General features: G+C 34.8%; 1 protein-coding gene across 1 annotated transcript in view; it reads left to right on the top strand.

Moving 5' to 3' along the window:
* LRRC7 (leucine rich repeat containing 7) overlaps positions 1 to 17239 on the top strand; it is a 571016-nt gene that overhangs the window by 215782 nt on the left and 337995 nt on the right. Inside the window, exon 3 of the mRNA XM_012652676.1 lies at positions 1667 to 1869. Within this exon, the coding sequence (XP_012508130.1) occupies positions 1667 to 1869 (203 nt within the window). The remainder of the gene's footprint in view (positions 1 to 1666; positions 1870 to 17239) is intronic.

The following is a 17239-nucleotide window of genomic DNA, read 5'->3' as shown; positions in this document are numbered from 1 at the left end:
AATTTCAAGTAATGTCAATTAAAATGATAGTTACAAAATCTTGCAAGTCTGGCTCCAAGAAATGAGAAGGATACAAGTTTGAGAGACACAAAGTAATGGAGAAGAAAGGTCATCTTTTTTAATGTTTTTGGTTAGCCTTCTACACATTACCATGTGCAGACAACTACCTACGAGTGCTTACTCATGACCTGTCCCCGGAATATCCTTTTATTAATTTCAGAAGATAAAGGAAGAATAAGGATGGCATGGGGCTGAACTTTCAACAGCTCTTAATGTGTGTTCTACTTGATTGCCTCAAAATTTTACTTAACTTGAGCAATTTAAAAAACAAAATGCTAAATTGTTTTTTATAAACCATTACTAATTTCTGTTTCAGCAAAAAATTTATGTTGCTAGGTAAAAATAAATAAACAAATTAAGTGCAAGTTTTAAATTGATGTTCTTTAAATACTAATTCTGTAGTTGGCAAACTGTACCGTATTCTGTGAATTTAAGGATAAGTAAGACAAGCTCTCCTCAAGAACTTGCTTAATACATGGGGAAATAGCATACACAATTAGAAAGCAATGTGCTCTGGGAACTCAGAGGAAGATGCTATTCATTCTTCCTGGGAAGACATTCACAGAGATAGTCACCTTTGAGTTAGAATAAGAATTTTTTCAAGAAAATTATCACTAGCTGATAGTGATTGGGAGGAGAGTCCCAAACATATTTATTTATTCATTCTTTTGTTTATTCTACAGTTGTTATTGAATTTCTGCCATATGTCAAGCACCAAGATAAATACGAAGATGAATAAGACAGTCCCTGCCTGCAAGAGGCTTATAGTCTAGGAAAAAATGACATAAAAAATAATAGACTGAATTAAGTATTAAAGGTACCATGATACAAGTCTGTGCAAGATTTCATGACATTTGGTCAGTTTAACCTAGAGGAATAAGAAAAAACGTGTTGGGAATGTCACAGGAATTTCTACCCTGAGTACAAGTTATTCTCTCCCGTCAAAATCATAGGATCCATAAAGATAGACCCCCCCATTCAGAAGCGAATAACAAATCCAGTTATAATCTGTAGCTCCAATAGAACTTAAACTCCATGAAAATGGGGTCTTTGTTCATGCATCACTCTAGCCCCAGTACCTAGATCAGTGCCTGGAATGTCGTGGTTATTCAATAACTATCTGTTCAATGATGGAATGAATTTGTGGGTTTAAAAGAGGACACCATTAACTTTGGGGATGAAACTTGAATATTTTTACTGAAATGAGAGAAATGTGTTTTCCAACAAATTCTGAAGATTTCTGTTCTACACTATAATTTTTATAAAACAGCAAGACACATTATAGATCCATGTTTCAAGTGAGAGTGTAAGCATGATGGTAGCATTGAACTGAGTCAGGGGTGTATTCTACCCCAATTCTGTCATTCCAAAGCTTTGTGGTAATGGAAAGTCTCTTAACCTTTCTGAGTCCATTTTTTAATTTGTTATCCTATCTCACAAACCTTTTAGGGCTGTTTAAGGATTCAATGATATAATGCATGTTTGCGTCCTATATAAAGTCTAAAGCATTATAAAATATATAACAAAATTAATTTTCTAAGCTTTAAATATTTAAGAATGCCTGACAAATGCAATTAAGCTTTTTTTTTTTTCTATTTTTCTCTAGTGCAGTGCCTGGAGATGACCACCAAACGGAAAATCATCGGCCGCCTCGTGCCGTGCCGATGTTTCCGAGGTGAAGAAGAAATCATCTCAGTTTTAGATTACTCCCATTGCAGTCTTCAGCAGGTGCCAAAGGAGGTCTTTAACTTTGAACGGACATTAGAGGAGCTTTATCTAGATGCCAATCAAATTGAAGAACTACCCAAGGTAATTTTTAAAAACCTAAAATATATGCTGTAAATGAGTATTTCATAATTTTCAAAGAGTTAGCATAATAATAATGTTAATTATATCCTTCTATCTGGGTGATTGACAAATCATTGAAATTGATATAACTTCCCCAATATTTTCATTACCTTCTAATACCACTCCATTTGTAACCTCATGTGATATATTAATTAACAATTGAACTCCAGGGAAATAGTCATTTTATGGATTATACCTTGTTATTTTCATTTAAAATGGTCTTTATTGGAGGGTTGAGATCCATAGCTTATGTTTAGAAAAGAAAGGAAAAATATGACACTGTCCACTCCAGAACTGAAAATTTGTATGTTGTACATTAAGGTGACATTATTTGAAAACCTTGAATTATATGTTCTAAGTCTGAAAAATGCTTTCACATACAGTAATACTATTATGGAAAACATGTTTTCCCTTCCTGGATTTAAATATTTGACTATTACAAGCATCATCCAATATATATGTGGCATATAGTTAGTAAAAGTAGTTTACTAAAAATTTTAATTATTCATCTTCACATGCATGAACACACACACACACACACACACACACACACACACACACGGCCATTATAACATCGTTCTATGCAAGGCAAACCAGGTCTCCTGTGACCTCGTTCTCCATTGCAGAAAAGATTGGATAATAAGAGATTAGTTAATGCAGACCAAGACCACACAGCAGAGAGGTTCAAAGTCTAAACCAGTGGATCCTAAGAGTCACCTAAGTAAGTGACTCAGATTAAGTAGTTAGCATGTCATTTACCTGTGAAGGATTTATATATCTGAAAGGGAAAAAATTGCCATGCCCTCCATTTCCATTGTTTATGCTAAAAAATATGTGTATTAACTGTCCAGTAACCAGAAAAAGAATCTTCCACCATAAAAACTGGAACTTCATTATCAGAATCTGAGATTTCAATGTGCTAATCAAAACAAAATATGAATAATTGGTTTCATTTAGGATTATGAATTATGGTGTTTATATATTAATAACATTTCAAAGTTAGGAAATATATAATGTGTACTTCAAAAACAATAGTTTTTAGTTTTGACAACCTATGTCTATAGTGTCATCTGGGATCTTTCCTTGGGAGAGCTAAGTTAGGCCTAAAAAATTGTTGGCCACATGGATTAGCTCCAGGATTGCACATCGAGTAGAGGTTGGTCTGCAATGGACTGTCTCTTCTACCACAGGAGAAACTACTTAAGCGCACGGATGGCACCTTATTCCTCCTCAAATCCCTGCACACAGGCATGCATGGTGACTTTTACCTAAGGATACTGAGTCTCTGTTATTCCTGACTGGTAGAATAATGCAGAGAACTTCATGTGCTATAAGACTTAATTAGCAAAAGTATATAGGTTTAAAAAGTCATAAATTTGGTATTTCATTTTAATTCAGAAAAATAAGCGTAAGTTTTGTTTGTTTTGTTTTCAGGTCAGAGCAATCTAGGATTGCCAGATAAAATAAAGGACACCTGGTCAAATTTGAATTTTAAATTAAAAAACAGATAATTTTTTGTTTAATTATGTCCCAAATATTGCATGGGATCCATTTAGTAGTTTTTTATTTACATGAAATTCAAAGTTAGCTGGGCATCCTATATTTTGTTTTGCAAAATCTGGCAACCCTAGGCCAATCTAGTTATTTAAAATATTTTTCTAGAACCATTCAAAAGATCCTGTAAGATAAATAGTAAAAACAGGTTAATTTATCAAGCAAGTATTTATTTAATATCTACTCTGCTACACAGTACTTGAGGCTTTAGTACAAGAGAAATAATCTCAATCCCTGCTCTTCAAGATCTGACAGCGTAAGTATAGAAAAAAACTGAAGCATTAGGGGTGAGTGCTCAGTTATGTAATCAGAGCCAAAGACCAAATACTGTTGTGGAACTTACGTGTTGAGAGAGTTCCATTCTTAGAGAGATGAAGGAAGGACCTGACCAAAAAGCACAGGTGCAAAATTTAAGATGCATTGGGGGACAGCAGGGTTGTGAAGAGTCTGGAACTGCAACTGCATGTCGGTTAATTCAACAGTATGTCAGGAGAGTAGGATGGATCCAGATTTTGAAAGGTCTTGAAAGTCACATTGCATTGTTTGGCTTAATACATTAGTAAGATAATGCCATTGGAGGGTGTTATACATCAAGCAGCTCACTAGGAGCTTAAGTAGGCTTGGAAGAGAAATCTTAAGATATTTTGTCTGTTTAGTTAAAACAATGGCCTAACAATAAGTAAAAATAATATAAGTGTACCAAAGACTTAATATACTTTCCCAATATATTAGAATTAAAAATAAATTATTATCCCTTATCATTGGCATGCTTTATATATTTCAAAGATCTTTCACATAATCTGTTAAGGTTTCTGTGAGTTCCCAGATTCAATGTTGTTGCTTTCATAAAACTTCCCTGTGAGTTAGTTTCTTCTAAAGTATATGACATATTGAGATATGATCTAAATGATCTGACATTCGGATATGATCATTATAGTACAAGGATATATTTGTGCATTATTAGAAAAAATAAGAAATTAAAAATCAAAAGGAATGATGATGTATCAACTAGAGTTCATTATGTGTGTTTCAAGTAATGGAAAATTCAATCCAAATGGACTTTAAAAAGAATAGGCTTGATTGACTCACGTAAGTGGTAGGTCCATCTCAGGACAGGATCCAGAATTGATTTGTTTCTGTATACCTTGTGGAGGACCACCTTTGTTCTGTGGCTGGCCTCTCTCGGTGGCAAAATGACTGCAAGAGTTCTAGAGTTCACTTCTACAACATCCCAAAAGAGAAACCCAAAACACTCTTTCTGAGAAGGCCAAAAGAGTGTCTCCCCTAGAATTCCCCAACACTTGTCCTTAGATCTCGCTGGCCTTAATTGTGTCACATATCCAGTTCCTTTACTATTTGATTACAGAATAAGCTATTACGTAAGAAAAATGGGATTACCCTGATTGGGCTTAATAATGATGGGTCACCTCTGTGGAGTGGTGACTGCTGGCAACAATACAAGGGGAAGGTGTGGAAGAACTGTTGGGCAGGTTACCACAATGTGCACTACAGACAAACTGCTATAAAATGATTGTTTTATGAGGAAAAGTTGCTTTAAATCAAAGACTATGTGTATAGTTTTTAATGACCTGTAGGCAAAGCATTGAGATCTTTGAGGATTTGGATTTTTAAAGTTAGATTAAAGTATTTTTGTTTGTCATCTTATTTTATAGTTTTCTTTGTATTTCTCTGGTATTATTGCTGTTATAATTTCAGATTGGTTGAGCAATATGGTAGCCATTTTTATTTTTGATATTACATTCTCATAAAAATTTTCTTTTATATATGTTTTTATTCTTTGCTTTCTGATATTTTATACAGAGAATACTCTAGCTGGTCATGACTCTTTACTATAAAATGTTATACAACAAGTACAGAACAAAAAGTCGAGGTAATGGCACTAGGAAAGATATGTCAAGAGTGTGTCAGAAAAGATGCAAAAATAGATATGAAAGAACAGGAAGTATTTTGATTAGGAATAGTTCAATCTGTGTGTCTTAATTTTCTGTAATAGAAGGTAAAAATACAAAACGACATGCCTTTCACACAGTGATAGAAACCCACACAGCTTATAATTTAGTAATTTGTTTTGCTTGTTATTTTGAATTAGGAACTTAAAATTACAGACAGAATAATAGACCATAACAGGTGCATATTATATATGAAGTAGTGTGGGAAGACAAATGTGAAAAAAGCAACAAAGAGAAAAACTGCAGAGAAACTTCTTGAAACTGAAGAAGAACTTTTAAAAAGAGAATATAAATAATTTTGGAAAAGCCAACATGTGACCAAAACTGAAAGACATGGTGAGCAAATTTGTTAGATGAAGTCAATTTACCCATGTGTAAAAGAGAATGGGATTAAATTTGGAGCACCATACTTTCAAAGTTTTCTCTACTTAAAAGTTTCCAATCTACTCTACAGATACTTTGGAGGGTAAGAACCTGAGCTTTCAATCCAAACCAATGTGGCATTAAATCCTAGCACTGCTATTTGGTTGGGGAAGTATTTTATTTTCTGGAAACCTCAATTTCTTCATTAGCAAAAGTGGGGAAATAACAGTACCACTTTGTGTGGGTAGACAGGTGATTGATAGATGATGATAGATAGAGTATTGGGTGAGATAATGCATGTGGAATACCTAGAATAGAAAAATATTCACTAATTGTTATTGATTATTCTCCTATCACAGCTGAAGTAAGATTTCCATGTTAATTACTTTGAATCAAACAACAATAAGATTTTGTAACATCTCAGGATAGTTCTAGGTGTTGACTATTCAACAAGAAATATCATGGCATGACTTTTTTTTTTTTTATTTCAGCATATTATGAGGGTACAGATGTTTAGGTTACGTATGTTGCCCTTACCCCCCTCCCCCCGCTAAGTCCGAGTTTCAAATATGTCCATCCTTCGGGTGGTGCACATTGCACTCTGTGTACATGGCATGACTTTATTTCTATCTTGAATCTCCAAAGACATCTTTCTAGGAAAACATTCCCCTGCCCATAAAAGGTGATAGGTTTCCGACCCTACACAGTTACACCAACCCGTTTGTGATAATACTGCTACTTCCCCAGAGAATTTCTTTGAATCACAAAATGACAATATTATATAATTTTGAGTAGATGCAACCTTGGGGATTATTTAATTTGGCCCTCAATTATTACTAATAAGTATATCCAGACTGGAAAAGTTAATTGACTTTCCTTAGGCCACATGACATGTTAAAATTTTATCCAAAATTATTACCAAAGACTATGTATTAGTCAGGAAAGGAGAGGTTATGATACAGTAAAAACAAATCAAAATGTCAGTGGATAACTGAACAGAAATTTTTCTTTGTGTCCCTTGAGCGTTGGCAAGGACCACTGCTCTTCAGGAGCCCATACCTAACAACTAGTCCAACTTTCCACTCAATGCAGGAAAGCCTACTTATTATTTCTCTTGCAATAATCATCCAATCTTTCCATGACCATTTCTATTACTGGAAAAAATCACTAACTTAAGAGGCAGACCATTATATTACTGGGGAGTTCTAGTTCTTAGAAACTTCTACAATTTGTCAATGATATTTTCCTATATCCATCCATCTATCTATCCATCCAACACTTGGCTAGGAGTTCAGTGTGATACAAAGATTATTAAGGCATGCTTTCCCTGGACAAGGAACTATGCTTCCATAATTACTGCCTGATCGTTCGGATTATTTTAAAGAAATTCATATACTTTGCCTTAGAGTTCTCTTTCCTAAGATAAGTTTCCAAGTTTTCTTCACCTTTTTTCAAAGATATGTTTTCTAGACTCTCAACTATCTTGGTTACCTTCCTCTGGACACAGTCTAGTTATTAGCTTGCTTTTAGACATTGATTTATCAGATAAAACTATTCAAGTGGAAGTATCTAACAAGGGAGTAAACAAAATATAATGGAACTCAGAAGAGAGATCTGAGTTGGATATGAATATTTAAGAGTCTTCCCCTTACAAGTAAGAGTTAAAACCAAAAGTTTAAAAAAAAAATACCCTTGTAGAGAAAGGAAAAAGACAATTGCAGAGATACAAATATTAAATCTTAAAAAGTAAAATGATAGTATAAACACTGCTGGAACTTGCCGAGAAGTTATGTTTCCCCCAGAAGTCATGGCAACTTTGTATACAGGGATAAAATTGGAAAATTTTATTGTGTTCATGAAGCCAAAAACCTCTGCATAGATGAGAGAAATGTACCAGCTCAATTGATTTTGATCTAGATTTCTATTGCTTACAAAACCTATTTGCTCTAATGAACAGAACAAAAGGAGATAGCAACCTACAGTGTAGCACTTTCAAAGCTAATTCTGGATATTTCCAGTCTTCCAAGGCATTTGAGATTTAAGGTCTTGAGCATTTCACTTGTAGAAACCACAAATTAGCTGGTTTATATATGAGGGAAGTGAGGGTCTAGCTTCCTATTAGAATACCATAAAACACTCAGAATGGGAACAAAACTGGTGAGATGTAGGGAAGTCAGACAGATATTTAAAAATAATTAGCAGGAAAACCAAAGAAAGAAATATTAATTTGAATATTAAGCTATGTAATCTTAAAATGCTCCTTTTCTGGAGGCACATTGATGATCTACATTTGAGGCTAGTTTTACCTCGGTGTGACCCCTTTCATTAGATCATAGATTTCAAAATTCAGCAAAACGTGGGAACTGACATTCTCTTTTTTTGCTAAATAAACAATTTAAAATTCTCATATATGACTTTTATTACTTTATTGTAAAAAGGATACTTTAACAGCCAAATGCGGAAAACACTTATAATCACAGAATCAATGCTACCCCTTCACCAGAAAAGATAGGCAGTAAATGTACACTCTGTTTTTTTTACATAGAAGTTTTATTGAGATGTAATTTACATATGATCAAATTCATTTTTACAAATTCAGTTGTTATTGTAGACACAGAATTGCACAACCAAGACCACTGTCTAATTCTAGAACATTTCCATCACCCCGTGGAATAAACCTCCACATTCCCTGCTTTGCCTAGCCCCAGGCAATTTTCTCTATACATTTGCCTAGTTCAGAAATTTCATATAAACAGAATCATATAGCATGAGGCCTTTTGTGACTGGCTTCTTCACTGGGCATAATCTTTTCAAGGTTCATCCATGTTGTAACATGTATCAGTACTTCATTCCTTTTTATTGCCAAAAAATTTTCCTTTGTACGGATACACCATATACCACCCTTAAAAAAATAGAATATGGGGGGGGGGAACCAAGGGCAGCACACCTAACCTAATCATCTGTACCACGGGAAGGGCGGCGGGAGGAGGGGGGAGGAGGGAGGAGGGGACGGGTATTTGTATACACAAGGAGTGCAATGCGCACTACCCGAAGGATGGACATATTTGAAACACGGACTTCGGTGGGGGGGGGAACCAAGGGCAACACACGTAACCTAAACATATGTACACCCATAATTTGCTGAAATAAAAAAATAAATAAATAAATAAATAAATAAAAAAGAAAACAAAACAAAAAAATAGAATATGACACTTTTTTGAAATGCAGAAAAAATTATTGTAAAATGTTACTTTTCTGTAACACATATGTGTAATTGTTTTCTTAATACAATTCCATCAGTTTGGGGCTTTATAATCTACAGTATACATGAAGTTGAGCTCCAGTACCTAACTTCTTCCAGTATTTTGTTTTAATTAAGCAATTGTTGAAATTCAATTTCATAAAAGTATATATTAAATATGAGAGTGTATTTTTTATAATATTCTATTTAATATAGAATATTGTATATAAACTGAAAGATACCAGAAAAAGCAGCCTCCATTGCTTCTCCTGGGAAAAAAAAACAGACATTGGGAAGCCAGGGCCGGGCACGGGCTGCAGAAAAACAGTTGCATGGTGCTCACTACGCCGTGTTGGCCCCTCATGCTGGCTGTGTAGCTGGAACACTGATCATCCAATATCAAGCAGTCAGAGATTTATCAAAAAGGGATGTTTTAGACTGGTGAAAATTTTGTCATGAGCTGGCTCCAGTCACTGGCTCACGAAATAGCAGAAATCCTCACTAACTCTTCACAAAATGAACGAATGACAAAAAAGCGCATGAACCGTGCCCCCAGCCAGCAGGTAAAATAGAGCTCTGGGTTAATGATTAGCAAATGGGCTGTAACTGTTGTGTTGGAGCTGTTTGGGCCAAGCCTACATGAAAATGCCAAACAAGCTTTCTCCTCAGAGACTTTGCCTTTGGTCCTTCCTCTGCCAGGCTTGCTCTTCCCTGTGGCTTGCTCCTTTATTTATTTCCTTCAGGTCTCTGTTTGATCGTCACTGGAAAAGCTTTCCCCCATTATCTTATACAAAATATCAGCACCCACCACCACCACCGCTTATTCACCTCCAACAAAATTTAAGGCTTCATTGTGTCTCTAGGAGATCCCTAATGCAATTGAATTGTGTTAACCAGTATTAAGATGCTGCTTAAATTCTTTATCACTGGTATAAAATATCAGCATAAATAGCTCCCTCTGATATACTGGCCTTTATTTTGCAAGGAATAAGACCTTTGACAATAGCCAGAGGTGAGGAAGAAAGGGAAACATTGGAGCATATCTGCATATGCATAACACACAGAAAATAAATCTCTCATTTAACGTATTTTTAATTTTTGATACTAATCCTGGGGTTGGGGTGAGATGAGATAATATTTGTGGCTTCTCCATAATGCACCGCCTAACAGCATATTCCTTGCATTTTTTCTTCCTCTCAATCTCTGAGTACTTTATCCATATAAATTAGAGCTGCGTATAATGTTTTCTCAATTAAAGGAATGTGCCCTCTGGCTCTAGGAGCAGTCAAAGGAGGGACATCATGGAATGTGCTTTTGTATGTTTGTGAGTATATGGTGGAATAAGTCCTCTAAAATGTTTTCCAAATTTTATGTTTTGTGATTCACTAGTTTGAGCTTCTTTTTAAATGACAAAAATGACTGATAATAGAAAGAAGCATTCTGACAAGCAGAGTAGTGACTATAGTCACTGGTTATTATCACAGATGTACTACAGCACAATGTGAAGAATTCTGGTGAGAGAGGACCTACATTTAACACAAGTTCTGCCACTGATCAGTCATGTGACTTCAGATACATTAACTCCTTTGAGCCTTAGCATCATCTTTTGCAGTAGATGCCCATCTAGATTTGTTCCTGTCCGTCTCCTCCTATAGTGGCAAGGATCAAATAATATAAAGTATATAAAAGTACTTTAAAAACAGCAAAGTAATCTACAAGTTGAGCATCCCTAATTTGACATGACGCCACACTTGAAAAATCCCACACTTGACCTCACGTGACGGGTCACAGTCAAAACACAGTCAAAATGCAGTTAAAACTTTGTGCACAAAATTATTCTAAAATATTATTTAAAATTATCTTCAGGCTATATGTCTAAGGTATATATGAAAAATAAATGAATTTTGTGTTTGGACTTGGATCCCATCCCCAAGATATCTCATTATGTACATGCAAATATACCAAAGTCCAAAAAAAATTCAAAATCTCAAACACTTCTGATCCCAAGAGTTTTGGATAAGGGATACTCAACCTGTAAAACTCTTGAGTTAAGAGAAATGGCTTATTTTAATAAGAAAGGGAAGTTTTTTAATGAAGTTGATTTGTTTACTTAAAATAAAGACAAATATAGCACTACAGTAAAAAAACAAAACAAACCATTTAATTGGCTAATAAGTTGCTATAGGTTTGCTGCTTAACATGGGTTTACAGTTGTCAGTCAGGATTTTTTATTGTAGGCCACAAAAACCAACTGACCATTTTAGGTAAAGATGAATATTTATTGGAAATATATCCAGGATCATAAAATTAATAGGATCCTAAAGAACTTTACATGGAAAAAAGACAGGAACCAAGAGAGTTCTAGATTGGTGCTCAGAATTCACAGCCCAGTGACAGTCTGCTGCTCTTGTAAGGATGGCAACCTCCAAAGACTCCCATGTAGCCATGACAATTGTTCAAGATTCAAATTCCAGCTGCCTCCCCCAAATAATATGCAATGAGAGATGCCGTTAAAAGGAAGCTCAAGTTTCTAATGGAATAGAGGGAATGAATGTCAGACAAGCAAAAAAAAAATTGTCCTCTAATATTCTACATATTATAGATCTTCAATGTTCTTGATTCTTCTTTTCATTCACTGATATTGACAACTTAAAATGTGCTAGTCCAAGACCATGTTTTTCTTAGACCTTTAAATAAAATTATTTGAAATCAAGAACACTTGCTTATTTTGTGAGAGGTCTAATGAGATCAGAGAAGCCACAGAAGAAAGATTTTGGGGTGACAAAGTTTGAAATGCTATTTCATAGTTGTGATTTTAGTTTATCAAAACTTGAATAATCACTGATTATTTTATTCTTTTCTTCTAAAAAGGAATCTCTTTGACACGAAAGAATCTACTTATATCACTATAATTGCTGCTTAAACAATTGTCATGATTGGGAAATATGAACTGCTTTGTTCTAGATTTAACATGGCCTAAATTTGCAAATGCATAATAAAAACATTGCTACTTGTTTAATAAAGTTGTCTCATTTTAAAATGTCATGTTAACAATAATTCCCATAGGTGTTTGTCTTTCATAAACATGGAATTGTCCATAATCTTGGCGTTTTATATAAGCACATATACCTATGGGGGGCCTCTTCTTAAATTCTGGGTATAAGTAAAGGTGAAAAAATGACCTTTTCAACTCTCTCACACCTCACAGATTTCTAGGGTACATTATTCTGTCTTCCAGTGCCAAAAGTATAAAATTTTTCTGAATATACAAAACCATATCCAGAATAAAACTATCTCATATATATGCATAAGTGGTACATAAATAACCAAAATTTGACTCTTTAAATCTCTTGCCTGAAGCATCTTTCTTTAAATCTGTTCTTTTATTGTAATTATTTTGGCATTCAAATGAACAGTTTTTTTTTCAATAAATAAATAATGTGGGTGGACTCTCAAGAGGCCTAAGGAAGAGTGAAATGAAGGACAGATTATCAAAAGCATAGTTTATATGTGGAAAATAATAGATAATTTAGGCTTACTGAGATTTCTATTTTTGCTAAAAGTTTTATTATTTAAAAAGTTTGAAATATCAGCAACTCTTAATTAAGTTAATCAAGGAGAAATTGTGATATCTGTAGTATCCAAGTCATCTTTTGCCTTATTTTATAATCTTTTACCAGTCTATAATGAGGAAGAAGACATTCATGACATCACTTATTTCTAACCTTTACCCAAATATCAAATCTCATTGAAATCTGATTAAATACATTTGCTGATTTTTACTGCCAATTTTTGGGAAACAGTAGTTTTTTAAAAACCCAAATTTTAGGTAAAATATATCAACTGATTTTTTTATTCATTCAGCAACCACTTCTTGAGTACCAATTATGAGCAGACAGTATTCTAGATGCTGGAGATACATTATTGAGCAAGACCACTAAGTTCCTATCCTCATGAAATCTACCTCGCTGCAAAAGAGAACGTAAATAAACAAATGATTTTAAAAGAAAATGTAAGGCAGTGAGTGGCAAACGCCATGATGAAAATAAAGCAGGATACTTGCTGGGAGGCTACTTATCTCAGTAAGTGCCTCTCTGAGGAGTGACCTTTTATGTTGAGTTCTGAATGACAGGGAGAGGTCAACCATGCAAGATCTGGGAGGAACATTCTAGGTGGAAGGGATACTCTTAAGTAGAAATAAGTGTGGCATGTTTAAAGAATAGAAAGAAGGCAGGTGTGTTACAACATGGATGAACCCTGAAAACATTATGCCCAGTGAAGAAGCCAAACACAAAAGGCCCTGTGCTGTGTGATTCTGTTTATATGAAATTTCTGGAATAGGCAAATGTATGGAGAAAGAAATTGTCAGAGGCTGGGTGAAGCAGGGAATGTGGAGGTTTATTCCATGGGATGATGGAAATGTTCTAGAATTAGACAGTGATGGTGGTTGTGCAATTCTGTCAATATAACAACAACCGAATTTGTAAAAATGAATTTGATGATATATAAATTACATCTCAGTAAAATTTCTATGTAAACAAAACAGAGCATACATTTACTGTCTGTCGTTTCTTGTGAAGGGATAGCATTGATTCTGTGGTTAAGAGGGGAAAGAGTGGTACAACACATGGTAGGAGAGGCAGGTGGGAGAGATGACGGGAGAGAGAATGGGGCTAAATCACATCAGTTCAAGTAAGCTAAGACACGCCTTAAGATTTTATTCTAAGTGACATGAGGGGCCATTTGAGGGATTTAAATGCATGAAGGGGTTACATTTGAGGGGAACAGACACACTTCATCCTTTGAAATGAGAGAGAAAGAGGAAAATACGGATACGATTGATGATGGTTGGTAGGATTTCAGGGACATGACAGGTACTGAAATTTGGTTCAAATGATAGAGGTTTCAATGTGTGAAAGAAATGCTGGAATCAGTGAGCTGAAAGAATGAGAACTGGCAATCTTTCAATGTGCTGAGAGGGTAGGAGAGCGGGGTGCATGAAAGTTAGGATTACAGAGGAGTATTATTTATAAAAGGAATTGAGAGCCTTAAAATGTATAAAGTATCTGCAATTTGTAAATTTTCTTCTTTAAGTAGAGGGTAGTTGAGAAATAAATAGCAAAGGTAAGTCCTCCTAAAGTCTTCTGTTTTGGCTTACATGTCTGGACCAGTGTATCAGCAGTAGAAACTGAAAAAATGACAGGTGAACAAGCTAAGTACCGAGGGGAAGGAAGGAAATGCAACAAATATTTATTGATTACCTGCTCTGTGCTAGGCACTTCATATACAATAGCTTTACTGTCCTCGGAACAATCCTGACGAATAGGTTTTGTTATCCTCATTTTAAATTTAAGGTCCCCAAAACATAATGAGATTAAAGAATTTCCCAAAGAATTATACAACTAGAAAATGACACTGTCTTTGCAATACAAATGTAAGCTTATGTTACTCCAAGTCCCATGTTTTCCCTTTACTAATCTGAGGGAAGGCCTTCTAGAATTTAGCATTTGACTAGACTTGTGGATGAACAAGGAGGCTGAATCAAGGATAAGGTTTTCATCCTAGAGAACTGGGAAAATGATACTATAAAATAAATATTGAAATGGGCTGCTATGTAGAGAAGCATGAAAAATTCTCTTTCATATACAAAATATGAGACATTGACCCAGCATCCTTATAGAGATTACAAAAGATAGTGAGAGATCCAGGGCTGATCCTCACGTCAGGACTGACAATACAAATCAAACTTCTATCCAGAGATCAGAAACAAGTAGGTATGTTTTCTTTAACCTGCTTATTTCTTGTTAAATGAGGTATTAGCCAACTTATATTAAATTTCACACACACGAAAAAAAATCCAGATTCCCGACTTCTCTAAAAAAAACCCTGCAAGATCTAGTACGGTTCATGTTCCCAACTGGCAACAATTTTAGATGGAACTGAGTAGCAACTGGGCTCTTTAGATGGAACATACCTAGTTTATCAGAGATCCCACTCAGGCTGGCCTCCACATTGAAATTACCTGTCTAACTCCTCTAGGAAATTGAATTTGCAACCCAATATGGATATTCATTAATTTTTTTAATGAAAAAATAATTGAGTATTTACTGTCTGCCAGGTATTTTGCTAGTCACTGGGAAAAATAGCAATTGAATAGGCTTATGTACTCTTGAGCATAAATGACAGACATTGAACAAGTAATTGCAATCAAGTATGTTGTCTGTTATGACGTATGGGAAGACACTGGTGTTTTGAAAACACTCAATGGAGTATCCTTCCCAAGGAATGTCATTGCAGCTAAGACTTAAGGATAAGAGTTCACCAGAGGAGGAATGAGCAGTATTTCTAGAGAGGGTGAAAGAGGCATATTTAAGAAACTGAAATAAGTTCAGTATTGTTTCAATACTTAATGCAAGAAAGAGTTGGGAAAAATGAGGCTGGAGAAATTATAGAGGCCTTTGTGTCACGATAGGGAGTTTGAATTTTATCCTGAAATCCATGGAAATTCATTTAAAGTTTTATCTGGGTAACAGCAAGATCAGATACATAGTTTAGAAAGATAGTTTGGACTGCATTAAGAATAGATTGTAATAGAGTAAACCTAGAGGAAAGCACACCTTGTAGAAGGTAATGTCAAAGTTAATGATGGCCTGGCCCAGGGTGGTGACCCTGAAGTCAGATTGAAGGACACAGATTGGAGAGGTTTTTAAGACCGCAAAATTTACTGGATTGGTCATCTCGAGGTTGGTAGAAGGAGAAAAATGGGTCGCAGGTGACTCCTAGGTTTCTACTAGAGGATGTGGGAGTAAACCAAAAGAAGAAAGGCATAGAATCCAGGAAACCAGAGCCCAGTTCAGGAGAGTAGCAAAGAAGTATCTGCAGAAGCCAGTTGAGCACCATACTGAGAAAGCAATGTGCCCAGACTAGAGCTGGCTACACGGCACAGGGTGAGTTGCTCTAGAATATGATGTGGACCTAGCAATTTATCTGATGTGCTTTAGGATTGGAAATATAATTACTGGACATTTGACAGAGCTGTTCCAGCATTTGGAGAAAATTAAGGTTAACTGTATAGAAAACCAAGCTAATAAAAAATGAAACAACTTCAGAAAAAAAATGTTTATAAATAGCAGATATAAAGGATGAATAAATATAGAGAGAGATCTGATGTACAACATGAGGACCATAGGCAATGAAATTGTACTGTATATTGAATTCATGCTAAATGAGTAGATTGTAGCTGCCCTGCTACAAAAACAAAAATAAAATTGATAACTATGTTTGATGATAGATATGTTCATTCATTTCACTATAGTAATCTTTCTACCATCTATACGTATCACATAACATCATGTTACATACTTTAAATATAAACAATGAAATTTATTTTTAAAAAACTTTCATGAGTATAAAACACCACAGTGTACAAATACATATTACTAATGTCAGCATTGACTGCTGATCTAACCAAAAATTTGGATACAAGTATATTGGGAAGATGAGGAAAAAGAGAGTGATGGTGGGTTTGGTGGTGAGAGGTGATATGATTTTCAACTGCCATGATATGAAATAAATAGGCAATGTCTGCTATTGATAAAATAAGAAGTAGAAATACATGTACATCCTTTAGAAATATAGAATAAACTACAATAAATAATAGCTAAAAGAGTTGAAATCAACTAACTCTGGAAGAGGGATTATGGGATATGAATGAGAGGAAAAAGAACTGACAATATATTTTTATAAAAATAAAACAATTCACAATTCTAGCACTGTGTCCATTTAAGTGCCAAAGTAAAGACCCAACTTTCCATTTTATGCTTCTTATGTCTAAAACACACACATACACATTTAGTAATATAAATTGCTCCTCAGATGCTAAGTTTATTTGTTGTAAATACACTACTAATTTGTGAGTAACATAAATTGGAACACCAAAAGAAAAAAGAAACGGATGTTCAGCACTACTGAGAAAGGATACTTCAGCATGCAAGAATCTAATGTATTGTAGCATCTGAGAGGAAGCATTTGTCAAGTACTATTACATAATTAATTTTTCTCCCTTATCCAAGCATTTTTGCCACTCAAGCGTTCCCTATGCTCCAAAGCAGTGTTCATCTCCCAGGCTGACAACAGTACAATTTAAAGACCTTTACAACATCCTAATTCTGCCCCCTTCCAATTTTTTTTTTTTTTTTTTTTT

Source organism: Propithecus coquereli, unplaced genomic scaffold, assembly GCF_000956105.1.
Source record: "Propithecus coquereli isolate 6110/MARCELLA unplaced genomic scaffold, Pcoq_1.0 Scaffold396, whole genome shotgun sequence".
In the NCBI taxonomy this organism is placed as follows: Eukaryota; Metazoa; Chordata; class Mammalia; order Primates; family Indriidae; genus Propithecus; species Propithecus coquereli.
The sequence above is the reverse complement of the archived record's forward strand: the minus strand, read 5'-3'. Positions and strand labels throughout refer to the sequence as shown.